We start from the raw sequence: 12,669 nt of genomic DNA, 5'->3' as shown, positions 1-12,669 counted from the left end.
CTTCTGTACAAGGCTTATTGTGTAAAACCCTAAGTGGCCACATGTTTGGCATGGGGACACTATGGCAGTGTTGCTGTCTGTCCTGCACAACTGATCTCTCCACCTTAAATCCTGCATACATTTTTTGCTGAGGAAAGTTCTTGGATTACTTCATGATGGATTTGTGTTTCTCACTATCGTTTGCCAGAATTCCCGAAATGACACATTATTGCTATCCCAAAGATATGTAGGATCCCTCAGGAAGCAATAACAACCTGGCCACAGCGGACAGAATGATGGTTCTGCTTTAAGGAGGCTATGGATAATTCCAGAAGTCTTGTACTGACCATATTTCTTGCTGCATCAGGCAGGAGAGGACATCTCAACCAACATCATAAAGTCCTGAATCTTCAATAGAAGGGTGTCAAACCACAATTCAATAAAAATCCCTGGGTCTCTTACACAAGGACGTGCACAGCCATGAACTCAACCGCCTATGCCAACCAGGATGGATTCAATATATCCTGGGTCTCATACACATGTGAGTGTGACTGCAGTTATAAATAGATTATATGCTTCTAGAAGTACACGTGACTACAATCATCCAAAATGCGTCTGCTTCTATGCAGCTTTGAGCCAGAGGGAGAAGTAGTCTGTCCTAGAGGCTAGCTGAATGTATGTCATGCTTCCTGTGGGTTTTCTAAAAGACAGAGTGCTTGTTTACATGCACAAAAACAAAACACATATTTTTTAAATTGTGAACCACTTTTATTTTGCAAATAAATATACAATGTTTTACAAGATAATAATGAGGCGACCAATAAAATTAAAATGCAAGACAAGTTCTATTATCCATGTATCTCTGTGACTGACAGAACCTGCATCTCTTAGGAAATCTTCGGCCACCCTGGGAGTTGATGGCAGAATAGAGTACTATTCTCGCCCATTCCGGAAAGAAGGATTTTGTCTTTACAATATCCAGTAACGTGTGGCAGAAAAGAGCAGACCCATCAAAGCCACTCCCAATTTTGCAACTTTTCAAGGCTTCATGGACATTTGTGAAGCAAGTACAGCATAGATTTGTGTTCACAAACTCAAGAGTCCTCAACGAGTGCAGCACCCCACCATTTCTCCTTACAAGCTCTACTTTATACGGATGGTTCTTGGTACTTTCTAGAGGCTAAAAATCATTAGGGTTCCTGCATTTTAAAGCTCTTCTTATTGTACTGGCATCGTCTGGATTCCTGAGGCAATAACACAGTTTGTCCCCATTCCTCTTAGCAATCTGGATCAGCATTACAAGGTCACGTGAAAAAGGAAAGTCTACTTCACGTTCAAATTCTAAGCAGGCATGATGCGTTATATAATCATTTCGCCAACGGATGTCGCCCAAAAAACACTTCCCTCTTAATATACAATGCAATTTAGGTACAGACCATCAACTTTTCTATCGGCAGAGAACCACACAATCTACCCATCTATTTACCTCAGTACCTATCTGCTACAATAACAAATAAGAGTCTTGGAGTGAACTACAGTTTTAGGAAGATTAGAGACGTGCATCATGCTTACGCGTGTTCCTCCATTTGTATGTTCACATGAGCTTCAGGTGAGTTGGATCTCTGGTATTCCATGAGACCCAGCCACTCTGGCCAGTCCAGTTATCAGAGCTAATGTATGAAGCAATGCTCTTATGTCTGGTTCCCTCTTTTGGACTTTAAAAGCACACTACCTTCATAGAAACCATATGGAATATCATCTATCAGTTAATCCAATGAGTCAGAAAGCAGGAACAGAGGCAAAAGGATCCATTGAAAGAATAAAGGAAAGCAAGTGAAACAGAGGACATTTGGGAGTGCACCGTTGTCTCAGTTTCATAAGGGGTATTGTGGGTGGTGTAAATCCCCTAGATGCTCTAGGCAGACATTGATTTATAGCCTAAAAGTCCATCAGATCAACAACTTACTCAATGACAGCACAGCTTTGGGTTTCCCACTTGCATTACACTTGAAGGTAATCTTCATAGTACGAGTACATTCCCTTTGGTCTCCCTTATCTAACAGAGACTACGTTGGCAATCATGGGGTGCTTAGATACGAGAACACAATTACTTCTGCTTTATTGCACAAAGGGAAAACATATAACTGATATGAATGGGAAATGAAGTAAAAATCTGCATTACTTGTGTGTGCAAGAATGATCACTGTGATGCTTCTATGAAAACAGAAAACAAATGTATCATGGTAGGTGGGCCATCTAGCGGGAACCATACCTTTTGTTTGTGAGCTCCCAATACACGATCAAAGCCCACTAAGAAAGCGGACATCTCAGAGAAATCCCAAAATAATTAAGTGGATTTCCTATTCGATGAGGGAAATGTGTTGTTCTAACATTTTCAGGAGGGGCCTCCTTAGTGCTAGGAAAACCCTCCAACCCTTAGAGCAACCCTTAAAGAAGCACACTACTCTTTTCCAGAGACACGAGGGCGGCCCTAAGTACACGCTTGAACCTTACTGTTTCAACCCATTCATTCTGCTTAACGACCACTTCTTCGTAGTTGTGTTACCAACTTTGGAACTCATGTGATGCAGAACATCACTACCCCAGAAACACCGCACATACAAAGATCCTGTGTCTTGTGGTGGACCTATGCCCCTATTCTCATCTTATAAACATTAGGTGGTACAAGTTCACATTGTTTCCTCATGAACATAGTCCTTACACAGGTGCACTTCCATACTCATGCACATCTTCCCCACTAGCAGAGAACATAGAATGAGAGGAGCCACTGTTGTGATGTTACCATTGAAGGACCTCATTCAAATGGTTCACGCCAGTTCCTAGGCTTGTGTAGTCTTGCATACAAATCCCCAAGAGTATCCTCGGATATTGCCTGCCCATCGAAAACTGGCTGAGCCCATTGTTAGGTGCCATATTACCACTGCAACTTATCATTCATAACACCTCTACCCAAGCAGCCGGCTGTATTCAGAAAGGGCGGACGATTTCTTCACACCATCCCATATTCGTGCTGCATAGTGAAACCTGAAAAAGGCAAAAAGAATTGCTGTGAAAAGGAAGACACACAAAGTAATGAGGGATGGTGATGCAAAAGAAAAACCAGCAAAGATGGGGCTAGGAACTCGTACGAAAATAGCAGAAAAGGAGGAATGGGGTGTGGGGTAAAAAGAGAACAAAGAAATGCCAGTGAAAAGAGCACAACAAAAGTATGAAGTAAAGGATCATTTAAGGGGTTCTCAAACAAATGTGAAATGGTTGCACTCCAATACAAGGTTCCAATTCTGAATATTTCACTGCCACACACATACTAGAAACAAGCCACACCAAGTAATCCGTAGATACATTTCGCTCCACCATGCTTTAAGACGAAGTCTTCCTGCTCTGTGGGAGTTTGATTTAAAGTATGTTAAGGTCACAAGACCTACACTGCCATGGAAGACAGAGGTTGGTTAATGAATAATGAGAAACTTCCGAATGACTATTTCCTATATATAATGTGTGTTCTTACATTGAGATGCAGGCCAGATTCCTCCCACCGTTTTCTCATCACCCCATTTAATGGCACTGAATGCATTAAGCCCGGGAGGACGAATGACTGAGTTTAGCCATGCGTTGGAATTCTAGCTTGAGAAATGTAGGCTGCCCCGATGTGAGAGGCCGGGACATAACTTGTTAGTAGTCCATCTAGACACACAAACTATATACAGACGGACTACAAATAAAGGCACTGTTCCAGATAAATTCATATCTATTCATTTATATAAGAGCAATACATCATCCCATTAATTGAAAGTGATCATGGAGGGCAATTGATGTTAAGTGTCGATAATTGTGAATTACCAATGTGCAAAGATGCCCGAAACACAAGTACATTTATGGGCCAGATTCTTAAAACTTTCTTTGGCGCAAGTGATTATATAAACTAGTGAATCTAATCACTTGTGCCAAAAAAAGAGAGAGCAGCCCAACTCACAAAGGGCATCTAAATGTGCGCATCTTAGATGCGCTCATTCAGAGGCACTTTCACCCCTTTGCACAAATCAGGCAGCGTTACTGCACATTTAAAAGCACATCCCATATTCAGGGAACAGGCGCAGGAGAATTCGCAAATCATGACAGGGTCACGCCTTGTTCTTGAAGTGTGAAAGCCGCAGTTTAAACCTCGGCTGTCACTTATTTCCATCTCCCAAACAGGGATGGAAATGCTTTATTTTCCTCATGTTTCACAGAGACAGGCCCTTTTAGGGCCTGTCTCTCAATTGCACCCCCAGAAACCATGTGGCTGCTGGGAAGCAGTGTTAGGGAGAATTCTCATTTCTATGCCAATTCCCTTCAACCTTCAAGACCCCCAGCTCTTTTGCTGGACTTCAGGACTTGTTATATTTTAACCCTGGAAAGAGTGGGCCCTTTTTCTCACTCTCTCATGTATTTTGATCCCATTTCGATTATATGTTTTCTTTATTTTTGGAGTCTGACAAACTCGGTGGGCATCTACTTTTTGTATGGTGACACACAGCACCTTCAGTGCAGTGTCACAGAGAAATCTTTTAGATTTCTCTTAAGGTTTAAATACCTTCTCTTGGGTAAACTACTGTTCCCAAGAGTAGTAAAGTGAAAGTGACTTTACTTACCAGTGTTTTCTATCTAGGGCCAGTACAGCCCATCTTATGTGGAAGTACTGGGGGGTTACCTAGTAGCCCCTTTTCCTACTTAGAAAATACTTTGAGGAACCTTATTTGTTTGGGCTTCCCTTTGAACAACCTCAGCGCCCTGAAAATTTCCAGATACTACACTGTTTTGTTAGGACTTTTCGCTTTTTCGTGGTCGCATGTGATTGTAACCACGGAGTTCCGGTTCCTCAACTCCGTTTTGATTAAGACACAAAAGCAAACTTTTGGTTACTGTTTCTCTCATGCGCCCTTATGCTTTGAGAAGAAAAAATCCACCAGACTCTCCTGTAAAGGATGGATATCTTTTATTTAAACAACTTAATTGTACTCTTTATGTTGCCCTTTATGATTACACGTGTTTCGACGAACACATCGTCTTTTTCAAATCAGGGCTAATGCTTCCTGTTCAATACTCAAGTGGTCCTTGGAACAGGACACGCGGCCACAGGGATTTAACCCATGACAAACCCGTTAACAATAGAGACAGACTAAAGCAATATGAGTATTGAACAGGAAGCATTAGCCCTGATTTGAAAAAGACGATGTGCTCGTCGAAACACGTGTAATCATAAAGGGAAACATAAAGAGTACAATTAAGTTGTTTCAATAAAAGATATCCATCCTTTACAAAATCAAGAGAAGGAGAGTCTGGTGGAATTTTTCTTCTCAAAGCATAAGGGCGCATGAGAGAAACAGTAACCAAAAGTTTGCTTTTGTGCCCTTTTCCTACTTACTCATGTAATACGTTTTATGTTACCCTCACAACATTTAATGGCTGGTGTCAGTGGTTTAATTTTCCTACCATTGTGCGTTCTTTTCCACAGGCTGAATCCTCAGCTGCAGTCTTGCATCATGGGTGTCCATTTTGTGAAAATGGCCGGTCTTTTTTTGCCATTTCTTGCTTCTGAGGTCTTTCTTGGGATTTACTCTGCGCGCCAAACCAGATTTGGTCCCTTTGTTCGTTTTGTCTTTGGCGGGATTCAGTGCTGAAACCCGCTTCTGGCTCCAGTGTGTCTGGCAGGGCAGGAAGCGAGGGTGGTTTCCGAAACTCCCTGTGCTTAGTCTCCTTGGTTACAGGAATACACCCAAAGGTGATTGGCTGGCTGGCTGTCCATGTAGGACAGCCAGCCTGCTGTGCGAGTGACAGCTAGGCTGCGAATGAATGGGCGAAACCTAGGACTCTTGGAGAGAAGGCAGAATCGACCACTGGACAAAGGAACTGAAGAAAGAAACTGGAAGAGAAGCTTGCTGCACCTCCTGGACAACGGGTTAGCCTGGTGAAGCCCTACTGCAGTGCTGAAGCTCCAATTTATGTATCAACTAGAGAAGCCCGGAACGGACCACTTATTCCCTTGGTTGGTGGGACCAACTGACCCCTAGACGATCTTGACTGGAACCACTCTCCCTGCTGGCTGTACTTCTTCGCTGCTGCTGGAACTGAGTGCCAGTGGACAGGAACACCAGTAACAAGTGCATAGTCTTTAAGCCGGAGCCGAGCTCCAGAAATATCCTGAGGATGCTCCCGAAGCAGGGTTACCAAAGCCTGAGCCACCTCAACAGAGTGCTGGACCACAGAAGCAAGGGGAGCTCACAAGGTGTCCAAGAAAAACAGTGGTGCTATCTGCCGGCAGCTGAAACTACAAAGTGCCGCTGATCTGAAGCAAGCCAATTGCCGCCGCCGACCTTCAAACTGCAGTGCAGGAGTCCTACATACTTCCCCTCTCTTGTCCCCACGACTGAGGCCCAGGAACACAGGAACTGCAGGACTGCAACCAGAACAGAAGCCAGCTGGATCCTTTTCTTCAGACCTAAGGTACTGTCTAACCAGGGGTACTTACCTCTTGTTGCTTGTAGCTTGCTTGCTCTCACTGGAGACTTGCATTAGCTGCTGTTTGCAGAGTTGCATGCATCTTTGCTTTTCACAAGCCTCCCAACTTGTGGCCCTACAGTGATTCTGTTCTACAAACTCTCTATATAACATTGTGCAAGACCTTTGTGCTATCTACAAGAAGTGGCTCAGCTCCCCTGGAGTTTGTTCAAATGACAGTGGCTGTCCTGGCTCCCTGTAGACTCTTCTGACCCTTTGGCTTTGTGTTGATCTGTCCCTCATAAATCAAACATAAAAGTTACTTGTATTGCTGGGAAGGGGTTAACCTATACTTCACTGGGGGATTGTAAAGTCCTCACCTGTTCAGAGAACTTGTTAATATTTGATTCCTTCACTAACCTTTTCCTTTTTCCACAACCTCAGTATTGCAGTAAGTGTTAAAGTGGTATATTAATGTCCACAGTATCCTAGCAATTGATGTCACCTTAGGAAGTGTGTGTGTGACATCCCAAACGGGAATCTACTTACTTAACTGAAGGCTGAGGAAGTGTATTTCTGAAGTGTTTTTATTGTTACATATTGCCCTTTCTAAAGAAGGATTATTTAAAAACGGACTGTTTAATAAATAATTATTTTACTAGAAAACCTTGAGTGTAAGTGTTATTTGAATACTTGTCATTGTGAATCTCTATGTTACATCTCTACAGCTCACAATTACCCCTCTTGAGATAAGTCTGGCCACTCAGTCACTCTACCAACTTGTGCAGTACAGACCTATACCAATAGTTGGGTATCTATTGCCAAGATGACAAGGCTGGTGTAGTTTCCCACAGGGTCACTACATACAATCTTGCTTAACATAAGCCAATAGGGTACTAAAGCATTTTAAGCCCTGCTCCAGGCTACTTTGTTTTTGGCGATCCTTTGTCTGTATGGGCCACAAGGTATGGTCAGAATGGCAGTTTTGTTGACATGTCTTAAGGTGGATATTCAGAACCAGCCCTGTGGGAGGGTTCTGAGAGGCCACCATTGTTAGTGAACAGGTTAATTAACACTTAGGCCAAGCCAAACTCAATCAAGGAATTGTAACAGAGCAGTAAGACGTAGACTTCCAGCGATATGATGGGGGTTTAGTGGTATATTGAGATACACAGAAAAACTCAAATCAAATTAGACAGAATGTAAATAAATACTATATTAGATGTTGATTTTCCCCATCTCCTATTCAGGTCACAGGGCCCTCTTTGATGTGTGGCAAAGTGCTTGGGCCTCGAGTGCATTTAGGCATTTAAGTATCCAGGTCACTAGGGATGTGGATTCACTTCTTGGTGTGAACATTGGGCTTAAGCTTGCAGAGCTATGTCTTAAGTGGGATAGACTGATTGTTGCTCCGGGGTCAAATGAATACAATTAAGATGACCCTGCTTCCCAAGCTGTTGTATGTGTTTAGCATGCTCCCTCTTCCGCTATCAGGTAAGCTGGAGCGTGATATTAATAAATTATTTTGTAATTTTCTTTGGGGGGAGTGTACAAAGCAAAGAATTCCGAAAAATGTCCTTTTGAGACCAGTGCACTTGGCTGGCTTTGGTTTTCCTATAGTCAGGCAGTATCACACAGCCTTCACACTGCGCACTCTGTGTCAATGGACCAAGATGAATGTTCGAACTGGTCCGTCATTGAGAAGGATTCCGTTTCTCCAATCCCCCTTGACAGTTTGCTTTACATGGACAGTAGAATTCCATGTGACCCCACTGCACCTTTCATTAAGCATGTGTATTGCTCGCCAATTGTGCACGGACAGTAATTTATCACCAGTGCCGCCGCAGAGCCAATACTTTGAACGCAGGTAGACAACGCAATGACTTACAACCACACGCACGCTTAGAGAGTAAGTAGCACTTATACGGCTATTTATTCATAGTTAGGCATATATACAATACAAGCATAGATCAGATAAATCATAGGAAATTAGCAGGAATACATCACCATGGGCGTAACTTGACGAAACCTCATCTCGCCAGAAGCGGCTGAAAGACCCCGATAACAGCCAGACCAAGAGCACAACAGCCCACAGGTATATCGGACCAGGGCGTCCCCCCTCCGACTGAGGTCTTTGTGCTTATCCCGTCTGACCGTTGAGGGTTTCCGCATATATGCCCTCCTCAACAAGGGGTGGCAACTTCTCAAACCTTCTGGCAAATGCGCTTGCTCATTGATGGGTGACCGTTGGTTGCCAGCTGGGTCAACCGACAGTAACCTCAAGGAGCACAGCGCTTCCCTCTCCTAAACGCCCCGGAAAACAATTCCATAACTCATCTCAAAATCTTGGCGCAAGCATAGCAAACCAAAACAAACTTTGTTATCAGGTACCAGCCGGCACCTGCGGATCTTAGCTTTCCCAGCGCCGTGTCCTTGGCTGAGAAGGCCTGCATTCCAAACCCATCAGCGAATAACGTTGAAAACATGTTGTTTCGCAAAGCAAGTGCAGCTTTCCACTGAGGCATGGATAAATATCCATCATGGCTCGGAGTTCCCCCAGAATGCACTGCGCACCAGTGCCATGTTTTTTAGCTCGAACACCACAATCCACCCTTGGATATTTACCTTCCATAGCCCAGTGGCAAAGGAGGCGGTCTTTGAAACCGCCGAAATATTAGAACCAAGTTGGGAATACATTGAATACAACAACAACAAGCTATTATAGCTAATATAATACAAATGCAAGCAAAAGCATAACGCAGTGTACCTCCAATATCAGGAACCCATGAAAATAACCAATCCCACCAATTCCCAGTATGCTCTTGGGACACTTGAGAAATGAGATCCCTCAAACCTCGAATATGACTTTCAATGGATCGTGAATGGTCACTTAGATTGAAACAACACATACCTTCAACTGCGTTACAGCCTAAATTATGCTTCAGCAATAAGTAATCAACAGCAGCTCTGTTTTGCAAAGTAGCTTTTCTAATAACTTTGCTGTCAAGGAGTAACTCTTCTAAAGCTTGAGAAGTATGATTGAGTCCTTTTACTACTAAACATGCTAATTTGATCAAAGACTTGTACCCCCCAGCAGATAAACCCCAAACTCCTACTAATGAAAGGGTTAATGCTAGAACTTCAGCTTCTGATAGCAAATGCACATGTGAATCACAATCGGGGGATAGACCCACAGATTCGAAAGTTGATCTTTTGCTTCGGGATATTGCTGGGTGTAAAGGAAACATCATTAGTCCTAATCGAGTTAAGGCACATGGACCTCCAGAAATGTTAGCTGGAATGTAAGTGTATGTGATGTTACCACATGAAAAGAGCCATCCTGTTGGAAGTTTCACATGATTCAAATGACTGGCAGCTATCACGGTATGATTGCAAGACATAGTATTATTCACACTGGTACATGTGCTTGGAACTCGTGAACACAATCGTTTCTCGAACACAGTTTGATTCTTCTGTTTGGTTAAATTCAGCTGTTGGCATTTGCCAATTTCTTTAGTATTGCAGGTCATACAGTAGCACACATCGCCTTGAGTTATATTGTAGGTTATAATACGTGTCAAATTTCTCCATTTGCGATCCGTTTCCTTGCAAAACCTGCAGTACTCATAGACGGAAAAAGATTGTCTGATATCGGAATCTTGAACTAACGAATCATTGTGTGTGATGCCAAAAATGTGCTTTAGAACCGGGACTGGCGTCGGCACTGCAACTAAACACGTAGTTAGTAAAGCTTCAGCATTGGGCACATCGGTTAAGCAAAAGTGCGTAATGTTGAGTACTTGTTGTGCCAGGTATGTCCACATATTCTCCGTTTGGGTAATCATCGGGGAATATTTTCGCCGTCCTAAAGACGCCTCTTGCATAGCTGGCATCGATGTTGTTTGCACTTGCACCTGACGTGTTCGTCGCCTTCCATGAATCCATGTCGTTGGTCTGGCTGGCTTTTCGGCATCGGTATCGAGCTGCTTTCGGACGTCATTGCTCCTCATCATCGGTCTCCCATGGATCATTGGCACAGATATGACATTTGTGAAAGTTGGCCATTCTCATCAGGGGGCGTCCCTGCCCTCAAGACCTCCTGTACATTAGTGTCATTGGACAAAGGCAAAAAGCGCGGTGAGTCTGCAGCATCTACGAACAACCCTGCAGCTCCCCCGTCTAGCAGTCTCACCATCCATGTCAATAAAGGTTCCCCTGACTTTTGCCTCAAACGAGTAATGATTTCTCCAACCTCCTGCTGAGTGTAATCTTCCAGCGTGGTTAAATCCACAACCCCGCCTCCAGGGTCCTGCGGGTGGAGCCCAGCACGGCGTCTTCTAACCGGCTTGGCTGCCACTGCCTTTTGATTAATTTCTGCTTTGGAATCTGACTCATTTGCCGAGCTACTCTCTGGGCTTGTTGAGTCAAAGATGTCTCCATCCCATTTATCGGGATCCCAATTTACATCTGCGGTAGCGATTACCGCTGCCACTTTTCTTTGGTTGACCCCTCCCCGTCTTTTTCTATACTTATATCGGGCTACTCTGACTGCTGCCCTTTCAGCCACAGCCTGATATTTGTCAGCTTTGTCTTTGAAAAGTTTCATCTGAATCTGCTGCATTAACGCAATCTGTTTCTCAGCAGCTAACTCTTTTTCCAGTCGCAAAATATTATCCTTCATTTCCACATTTTTCTGATGCATCTTGCGGTAGGCATGCAGGAGAACCCAACCCCGCCTGCCTAGCGCGGCGCATTCCTTTCCCCTCTCTACTGAAATCTGTTGTAAACAAGACATTACTTCTGACGGATCAGCGTCTCCCACTTCATCATCCCATGTTTCACACAGCCCCGCACCGCATGCCCATAACTGAGCCAACTTATCATATGGGCTTTTCACCCCATCACATTGGGACATTCACCGCCAGCGAGAACTCCCTTTTTCTTGAACAAACTATTCATCACTGCAGTAATGTACAAAGCCTCTGTATATATATATATAAATATTTCTTTCCACACCGCAGTCACTTGCGCAGACACGCACACACACACAGAACAGATTAACACCGTCCAGCACTCTCTGCCAAATGAAAACAACCTTTCGTTCGCAATGTAAGCAAAACCTATCTGCGTTCAAACGGATTCTTTAATATTTGGAACAATTCATCACAAACATCCCATCCTCGTCGCCAAAGATGTATTGCTCGCCAATTGTGCACGGACAGTAATTTATCACCAGTGCCGCCGCAGAGCCAATACTTTGAACGCAGGTAGACAACGCAATGACTTACAACCACACGGACGCTTAGAGAGTAAGTAGCACTTATACGGCTATTTATTCATAGTTAGGCATATATACAATACAAGCATAGATCAGATAAATCATAGGAAATTAGCAGGAATACATCACCATGGGCGTAACTTGACGAAACCTCATCTCGCCAGAAGCAGCTGAAAGACCCCGATAACAGCCAGGCCAAGAGCACAACAGCCCACAGGTATATCGGACCAGGGCGTTCCCCCTCCGACTGAGGTCTTTGTGCTTATCCCGTCTGACCGTTGAGGGTTTCCGCATATATGCCCTCCTCAACAAGGGGTGGCAACTTCTCGAACCTTCTGGCAAATGCGCTTGCTCATTGATGGGTGACCGTTGGTTGCCAGCTGGATCAACCGACAGTAACCTCAAGGACGACAGCGCTTCCCTCTCCTAAACGCCCCGGAAAACAATTCCATAACTCATCTCAAAACCTTGGCGCAAGCATAGCAAACCAAAACAAACTTCGTTATCAGGTACCAGCCGGCACCTGCGGATCTTAGCTTTCCCAGCGCCGTGTCCTTGGCTGAGAAGGCCTGCATTCCAAACCCATCAGCGAATAACGTTGAAAACATGTTGTTTCGCAAAGCAAGTGCAGCTTTCCACTGAGGCATGGATAAATATCCATCATGGCTCTGAGTTCCCCCAGAATGCACTGCGCACCAGCGCCATGTTTTTTAGCTCGAACACCACAGCATGTCATACAGGTCGGTAAGAAAGGTAATGTGGCCTGTGGCGATAAGTTCTTGCTTTGTGCAGATTCTTGTTTGTGGAGGAACCCGGCTGAGCAGATTAATAATCAGACACTTTCTTGGGTTTCCTGGCAACAAATAGGTCAAGGTCATGATGGCCATACTCTTCTTGATTTTGAGTTCTTGCGC

The 12,669-nt window shown here is 44.1% G+C and overlaps 1 protein-coding gene across 1 annotated transcript in view; it reads right to left on the bottom strand.

Annotated features, from left to right (window-relative positions):
* Positions 1–725: 725 nt before the first annotated feature.
* The window catches only part of SMG9 (SMG9 nonsense mediated mRNA decay factor), a 940,250-nt gene continuing 928,306 nt past the window's right edge, over positions 726–12,669 (bottom strand). The window contains exon 14 of the mRNA XM_069640791.1: positions 726–3,024. Coding sequence (XP_069496892.1) covers positions 2,946–3,024 — 79 coding nt within the window. The 3' untranslated portion in view covers positions 726–2,945. The remainder of the gene's footprint in view (positions 3,025–12,669) is intronic.

The sequence above is a fragment of the Ambystoma mexicanum genome, chromosome 1q (genome assembly GCF_040938575.1).
Source record: "Ambystoma mexicanum isolate Mex_15411 chromosome 1q, UKY_AmexF1_1, whole genome shotgun sequence".
Classification (NCBI taxonomy): domain Eukaryota; kingdom Metazoa; phylum Chordata; class Amphibia; order Caudata; family Ambystomatidae; genus Ambystoma; species Ambystoma mexicanum.
Note: the sequence above shows the minus strand (reverse complement) of the source record. Positions and strands in the feature narration are given on the sequence as shown.